The sequence below is a fragment of the Maylandia zebra genome, linkage group LG22 (genome assembly GCF_041146795.1).
Source record: "Maylandia zebra isolate NMK-2024a linkage group LG22, Mzebra_GT3a, whole genome shotgun sequence".
Taxonomy (NCBI): Eukaryota; Metazoa; Chordata; class Actinopteri; order Cichliformes; family Cichlidae; genus Maylandia; species Maylandia zebra.
The window spans coordinates 20,320,934-20,329,189 of NC_135187.1; the positions used below are offsets into that span (position 1 = coordinate 20,320,934).

At 39.2% G+C, this 8,256-nt stretch overlaps 1 protein-coding gene across 2 annotated transcripts; it reads right to left on the reverse strand.

The window, feature by feature from the left end:
• Positions 1-17: 17 nt before the first annotated feature.
• sla1a (Src like adaptor 1a) lies at positions 18-5,947 on the reverse strand. 2 transcript variants are annotated; one of them, XM_004547980.3, is made up of 8 exons: positions 5,770-5,947; positions 5,273-5,362; positions 4,830-4,929; positions 4,540-4,626; positions 4,180-4,283; positions 3,492-3,623; positions 2,881-3,010; positions 18-1,381 (listed from the first exon to the last, which is right to left on the reverse strand). In XM_004547980.3, exons 2-8 carry the CDS (start codon positions 5,343-5,345, stop codon positions 1,180-1,182), a joined length of 828 nt encoding a protein of 275 aa, XP_004548037.1. In that variant the 5' UTR covers positions 5,346-5,362; positions 5,770-5,947; the 3' UTR covers positions 18-1,179. The 2 variants fall into 2 exon arrangements, with proteins under 2 accessions (XP_004548037.1, XP_004548036.1); XM_004547979.3 differs by having other exon boundaries at positions 5,273-5,369.
• Positions 5,948-8,256: the final 2,309 nt, after the last annotated feature.

An 8,256-nucleotide genomic window follows, 5' to 3' on the forward strand; every position in this document is an offset into this window, starting at 1 on the left:
CTCTCTAATGGTTAGTATTGCAGTTGACTGGTCTTTATTCCCATGAAACATTAAATAAAACATAAGGCAAAAAAGCATCAGACTATTACCATAACAGCCATACCTGTAATTGATTGATACATGAAACATGATAACTGGTACATATTAATTATATACAGTATTCACACGATCCTGTTGCACTAGTAACACTAAAATATTGTTACCAAGCCCGGTAACGATATTTGTAACCTGAGTTGCTCAAGTTAGATAAATTATTACACAGGAACATACATTTCAGTGTTTAGGAAACATTAATAAACTAAAAGAAAATTACAAGAAGAAGAAAAAAAACTATTTTGTGAACAACCCACACAGCATATATTATTGAGAAACCATTTGGAGCCTTATCGTGCTTCACAGAAGTGATTATTTTCCACCCTCTGGGGATATTTAAAGGGCCAGTTCACTCAAATTACTAAAGCGGATTATATTTTTTACAACCTCTGTCTATACACATGGTCTCACTCTCTTGATCGGTGGGTCACACCACAATGAAAGCCATTAATTAGAGGTTGGTTGTTGATAACTGCGACACTGGCTTGTGTAGTGAATCTCATAGTGAGAATTAATATTGAATGACAAATCGTAGGATGGCAACTATAAGAGGAAGCCACATTTCGCTCAATCCCCCCTATATTTGTGTGTGAATAAATCACTGGTTGAGACACACTCATTATATGATCTTCATCTTCAATGCATCAATTTAGCCCCCAAATTCAAATGATCTGAGTTTGCCTGTGTCTCAATATGACCATTTTACCATAGTAATAAAACTTAAAATAGTTTGAAAGCCACAAAAAGCCATATGCATATAATTAGAATCTCTCCCACATCACTCATCACACCATAATGCCAAGCTTTGTTTTTCCGCCCTGCGTTCGGGTATTCACATCTAAATTGCACCGTCATCCAGTTCAACTACTTCACAAGTGTAATTGGTCATGCGATTTGCGTTATTGTTAAAAGTACTTCAAAGTGCTCAAAGTAGAAACAATGAAACGCCTCGATGTTTTGGGGTAATAGTTTCGGCTCAGTACTGTTCTCTGCTGGCTCTGAAGGAATCGTTAGTAGATTTCAGAGGAAGTTGTCTACTGGCCTCCACTTAAAAATAGTCCGGTCTTTTTAGCTTCACTGTTGCATCTAGAAGTCCTCGTCATAGTCAGTGTTCGGAAGGCCATTTTCAGGAAGCACATACAGCGATTTGCTTTTCTTCTTCCTGCTATCTGATTTCACCTGTGAAGGGTCTTGATCGCCAGCAAAGGACAGGTAGGCAGCGATGCTGTTCCTGACTCCATAGCTCACCATGTTTTCGTTGCAGGCGTCTGTGCTGACCAGCTGGTTCCTGTAAAGTGTAGAGATGAATACAATTAATCCCACCTTAGAATAAGGACAAACCTTCAGTAAAATGCTGGATTTGAGTGCAGTGGTCAGGTTCTTTGTTTTTTTTACTCAGTTTCAGCATTTAATGTGTTTTCTAACCTGTAGCCTCATTCACACATTTTTTCTTCTTCACATACGTAAGCACTTTTAACCTAACATTTAAACAGGTGCATTAGGGACAATTCAAAGTTCAGTCTGTCGCCCAAAGAAATTTCAAAATGGAGCCAGAGGCTGAACCACTGACCTTCACATTTAACCGTTAAACCAGGCTCCACCTCCACAGCTGCCTCAGATATTCATTGCTGCCTCTTGTTTAGTGTCATGATTCACCGATTTCTTTATAAAATATCTTTTGCATATTTAATAAAGATTAAAAAAAGGAAACTTATAACCGTCATACCATGGTTATTATAACTAAACTTAAAATGTAACTTAAAACTTAAATGGAAACTAAATATTAAAAAATAATAATTTCTGAAAACCAAAATTAAAGTGAAAAATAGACTTTTGAAAAAAAAAACATGAATGGAAACAATTTTGTGATCTTAGAAAAATATGTAACATAAAGTGAAAATAATGAGGAAATACTGTATCATGGGTTTTAGTATTTGTTCGTTTGGTAAAGATTTAATTACAGCTTGTCAGATGAGACACTGGTGGACATGTTGATTGTGGCTCCTGAGTGTCAGCTGTTTTTTTCCTGCTTTTCCTAAATCTTGCCTCTGACAAATGCCCTCCATACAATAATAAATAAAGAATAAACAGTGTAAACAGTTACGGTGAATTAACAGAAACAGAACATCCAGGGCAACAGTGCTTTGTTCTGTTACTCCACTGTGAGCTTTCTGTTGTTGAAGCTCAAATATATCCCCATGGTACTGTTGCACAAAGTTGGTTAGATGCTGGCTGTAGATTTTTTTTTAACAGTGCTTAAATGTGTTTTTCATTAAAATGCATTAAAATTGTATCTCAAAGGCTTAACGTTAAGGCGGGACAAAGATGGCAATTTTGAATTTTATTCAGTTCAGTTCAGCTCAGTGTTATTTATATCGTGCCAAATCACCATAATAGTCACCTCAATGCACTTTGTACAGTAAGGTAAAAACCCTACAGTAATACAAGAGAACCTTATTAATCAGACCACCCTCTATGAGGCAACACTTGGCATCAGTGGGAAGGAAAACCTCCCTTTTAACAGGAAGACCGAAGAACCAGCTTCAGGGAGGGGCACACAACATGCACTGTCACACTAACATGCTTCTAACTTGATCTTCTGACAAAGGCCAGCTCCCAATGTTGCAGTTTTAAAATAAAGTGGACAGACTTTTCCCCCCAGTTCTTCCCTGCACATGCTCCTCCACTGGGCAGCTTTTGTGCAATTCTGGCTCACAAATATTCAAATAAACACACTTCATGGCTGTCGCCTTCATAGCAAAATATTTATTTGAATCTCATCTGTACCTGTCTACTTTGTTCCAGTCAAAGTTGCGTCGCATCACTACAGGTGGAGCTCCAAGACTTGCATCTGGCGGCTGAATCGTGCCAGACAGGCAGGGCGAGGTCAGCACACAGCATAACCCATCTGCAGAATCTGAAAATGCAACAATAGGGGAAGTAAAATACAGCCCCCAGGCAAGACGAGCAAAGAACAAACATAAAGTTGCAAAATTTGCATGAACCACTCAACACTTGACCGCTCTAGCAAACATACAAAGCAAACTTATATATGTGTCAAGAGTATTGCACTACTTCAGCAATTATCACAACCGCTTTTCCTCACTGTGTACACAACAGTGCTTATCAAACATGCAAGTTGTATCTCATTTCCCGTTGTGTTCCAAAAATATTCTTTCAGTGGAGGAAATATATATAGAGGCTGAAACACTGATAACAAATACTTCTATATTAAGAACATGAAACTGTATTTTTGTTCATCTAAGCGTGTGTGGTTTCTGAAGTTCGTTAGTACTTATATGTGTGTGTGTGTGCCCCTACACATGATGAGTTTGTTTACTGTCTCACAAGTGAACTAAAGGTCTATGAGAAAGCAACATATTTACGTATCTACTCACCAGAATAATGATTGATCATATCTTCAAGGCATTGGAAAGTGAGACGTGGGGAGATGTAGTACCAGCTGTTGTCAAGTCTGAAGATACGATAGTGCTTTACACTCCTGTGCCTCACTGAGAGCGAATACAGACCTGAGGATGTGACACGCATCGCATGCTTTGAAGACAGGCTTTCAATAATGACATCAATCTTGAAACAAGACCATATGATTAATAACAATAACATCAATAACTACGGCTTTGAGACAAAGCAGAAGCAACGTGAAGTTCAGTCATGTGGTGTAGTTTCCATCTCCTGTCAAGTTTAGTCATTGGATTTATTTATTTATCACAGGTCAATGGGACTTTGGCCCAGTTAGAAGTCATTTCCCTTTTTACGTGTCTTTACAGATATATTTTGACATTTTGGGAGATAGGCTGTTTGCTTTCCATTCAGCCTAAAGATGCAACCAGCAGGCATTTGGCTCAGCTTAGCTTAGCAGTCATTGGCCTGCTTTATCTAGACCTCAGTAGCAGCTTGCTGCTTCCTCCCCTTTCCAGCTATGGTTAACTGAGCGGTTAATGGTGTGACTATGCTGATGTCCTGTGTCGGTAGTTAAGTCTCAGAGGTAGTTCACGATTGCTTTTAACTTATTCACAGAAACCAAGAATTGGAATCAAATGAAAGTAGTCGTTTACTTGTTCTTACCTCTCTCCCTTGTGCTTTCTCGGACCAGAAAAGAACCCACTCTGTTCCCGGGTAGAAGAAGCAGTTCTTCCGCCTTCTGCCTCTCCACACCTTCAAACAGCCAGCTGATTGAACCAAAAGAAAAATAAAACCCAAATGAGTATTTAATTCCAGATTAAATACTAGTGGGGATAATAATATAAATCACCATATTTATTAAATCAGCACAAACGCAGCTGTAATATAGGGCGCATCACCAATATGTCATGCCCATTCTATTAAAACGACAACTCGTAAAGCAGAAGGACCTATTTTTATCAAGTTCAAGCAAACCAACCAGACCAGTGGAACGGAAGATAGTGTCAGTGAGGTGTTACTTACCCATGGTACACTCGTGCTACATGGCTGCCGGGTATGTAGTTCTCCTTCCCCGTTTGGATAGAGCGCACTCTCCACCAATAAGCCTCCCTGACAACGACACAGAAGCAAAGAGGAATTAAAAACTGACCTTTTGCCGAGCCACTTCTCTAAATTACACATTTAGAACACTCCATTACAAACAAACCTTTCTTTTTGACTTTGGTTTCCTTTTGCTGCACATAATCTCCAAAACTTTTCTCTTTTCTTTTCTTTTCTTTTTTTCAATTAGAAAAGCAAGCACATGAACTTACTGCGCAACCACTTTGAGCTTTTCTCCCAGTCTGTAGATCGGCTCGCTGATTTCAGGAGCAGGATAGTCCTGGAGCACCACCACCACCTCGTCTTCTGTGCCTGCAAAAACAGTAATATTTGCAGCCTTTACTGGCAGCCAAATGTTGCCGTTGTGATTTAGAAATAACTAAAACTGTCCGAAATCAGTTTTTAAGACTAGATTTGTGATTTCTTATGTATGTGTACTCGTGATTTGTGTTTAATTGCCTAGGTTCAATTGCCACATCATCATAGGCATGCATAATGAAACATGGCGAAACAGTAAATTCTGGTATTCAAGATATCAGTGTCTCTTCGGTCAGGGATTATCACAGTGACTGTTGTTGCTGCCAAGAGTGCAGAAAGCTCCCAATCTGTAGTTTTTATCAGCCTGCGCTATTTATACACTAAAAGGACATCTTACCCTTCAGAGAGGTTTCAGGGTTTCCGGTGTTGACCTTGTTCTCAGCACTCACACCTCGCATCACATTCCCCATCCTCCAGATGGACTAGACTCCAGCCTGAAGTCAGGACAAAAAGAAAATAGACAGACAGGAATCACTAGTACACGTCTCTCTGCTCTTGATCTTGTAGTCTACATACTGACCATTGAGCTATATCTCAACTGACACATTTGTTGCAAAATGGGGAAGCTGAGGCTAGATGTTATCGAACCTATTTTTCCATTGCAGCACCGAGCTTTGTGTACTAACTAACAGACTGTGAATTTAGATATTGCCACATCATATACCTAAACTTCAAATGATCTTACATAACGCATATTATGATTAATCCATGAAAGCATTTCGACAGATCCTGCCTGTATTTATAAGTCACAGTATGTAGCAAGACAGCTGGCTAGTATGAAGAAGCGACAGGTCCGCTTGAGCAGATGCAGCTCAGCAAAGTGTGAACACTTACTTGCAAAATTTGTGGCTCGTTGTTTCCGATGGCATCAAGGCCAGCGAGAGAGATGATGACCCAAACAGGGCATCGCGGCAGCAGCAGAATCTGGAACTAGAACGGCACCATCTTCACAAGAGTTTACAGGAATGATATGTCACCCACTGGGGTGACAGCTCTGCATCTGACTGCAAACTCACTTCCTGTAATGAAATGAGGAAGAGAGCAGGCAAGAGTGTTGTTGAGAAACACGGTGAAACATGCAAGAAGAGACTTCACAACAGCCTCGCTGTTAGGGAAACCAAAAGCGCCGCTGGGGTTTTTTGTTGTTGACATTTTAAATTTATAGGTGGGCTTTCTTTCATAATGTTTTGGTTTCACAAAGTCAGTGCTGATCGCCAATAGTGAGTGTGCTTTTCCCCCAAAATAACGATGACAGTAATAATCTGTTCAAATCATTCAAGCCCCATGGGGAAGTTTCAAACTTGGTTAGGTGAAACCAGTAGTATTCAAAATGCTAAAATCATATCAGTGTAGTTCTCTTCTTGAAAACCCCTCAAGGGAAGAATAAGAATACTTTGACAGAATCAGCAAAACTACCCTTATTGTTTGTAGACTGTGGGAATTAAGTATCCAGAGAGAAACATCTGACTGTTAGGCAACACTGCTTTTACAACAACTGTCCGTATTTTCAAATCATATACAAAGTTTATAATAGCCTATAGCTTATATTCCATGTTACATGAAAAAAATATATATAAAAAAATACACACAAGCTTCTCTGGCAGTCATGCAACACTTGTGACATCACAAGTGTTTTTCTTGCAGTCTCGAGGTGTTTGTCTCAGGCAGGAACTCATATTACCCTGCATGTTGAAAAGCGGCACTGAAGATGTGTTACAATGGTACCAAACATCCCAATGTGACAAACTGGGAACGTGAGGCTGCGGTAATGTATCCTTTTATTTCTGATCCCACAAATGGAACATGTGGGGTACCACAAAAATGCCAAAAAGTGCTTGGCAGGCCCCCGGCACTGGCAGAGCCCAGTATGTGTCTCCTATGTGCCTTAATTCAACCAACTAACTCTGGACAGCTATTTATAATCTCAGCTAATGTTTAAAAATGTAGTACAAAATATGGTTATGTAACTGTATTTTTCATATTAAAACCTGGATTATTCTTCTTCAAAACTACGCTTTAGTGAAATCTTTAAAAGACTGAGTTAGTCCTTCCTTTTGGTTTTTGGTGGAAAGGGGGATAAGGTTAGCTCTGAGTGATAAAATTCCTAAGAGGAAGTACACAGAGTCATGCATCACATCATGTACCAACTGAACTGCGACTAAACCATGCTTTACGCAGTTCTGTTCTGCGTAGCAGCAGATACTGTGGCTTGGTGGCTACCGTGAGACTCCAGGACTCTAACAGCTGTGGTTGCCAGGAAGGAAGTCTCCACCAGCTTAGAATGAAAATAAATACCAGGTAGTTTGTGTGCTGACCAAATTTACTTTTATCTTTAGAATTTTTAGCACTTCTATGTAGTTTTTTTTTAGCTTTCACAGGACAGTTATCTGTTATGCCATCTCTGTCCTATTCAGGCATTAACAGTCATATGTGGATGACTAAATAGAGAAGAAGGTTTAGCAGTGTGACATGCATCACATTTCACACTAAGCTAACTATAGCTGTACTATTAGAGTGTTACCCGCTATAAACGTGGCAGGGCGTAAAGTAGTGTAAAGAAATGTTGAAAAAGTTGGAAAAGTGATACCAATATAAAATGTTAGTTTAAAAAACAATTTGTATGAATGAAGCTGAAAAAGATGTAAGTAGTAAAAGATGTAAGTAGTAAAAGATGTAAGTAGTATTAGAGCACACAAAGGTAATCGATAATTCTGTAAAGCCTGGAACATTTTTCTTTTTTCTTTCATTACACAGACTTTCTACTTCTTCAGGTCCTGGTTGCTGTCTCTTGCAGTGCCAGGGCGATGTGTGTTTTTGAGTGAATCATACTTTCATCAGACATTACACACGTGAACCAGCGGGGCTGTCCACATTAGCCTCACTTCAATGAGCCTCTTTGTTACTTAAAGATCAGATATTTATTTCCCCTCTTCTTTAAGGCAATTCATTCTCCATCACATGTCTTCCTTTTGAGATCTTTCTAGACTAAGTATTTGTTTACTTGGTCATTTAGACTAACAACAGTGTGTGGGCTAGTGCAGTTATTTAAAAACATAGGAAATGAAATTATAAGTGGGCATTACACCACCAAACGCTGTTATTGTTTCCATTACTTGTAAAACAATGACTTGAAACCCAGTCCTGTTTTTACTGAGATCTGCGTTCTATGATCTCTTATACATTGTTCTTTATTATTTATCCATACATCCAACCATTTATCTTCTCCTGCTTACCCAGTTACCAGTGGAGGAAATATACATAGATGGTGAAACACTTCATATGTATTGCAGGTGCTGCAGTTTAAGCAGAGAAGTCCAGGTT

Excerpts from the sequence above, each read along its gene's own strand:
- sla1a (XM_004547980.3), bottom strand. The coding sequence starts at position 5,345 with ATGGGGAATGTGATGCGAGGTGTGAGTGCTGAGAACAAGGTCAACACC. Across the intron at positions 4,284-4,539 it reads GTAGCACGAGTGTACCATGG|CTGGCTGTTTGAAGGTGTGG; the intron begins GTAAGTAACACC and ends TGGTTCAATCAG. Across the intron at positions 3,624-4,179 it reads AGAAAGCACAAGGGAGAGAG|GTCTGTATTCGCTCTCAGTG; the intron begins GTAAGAACAAGT and ends TCACATCCTCAG.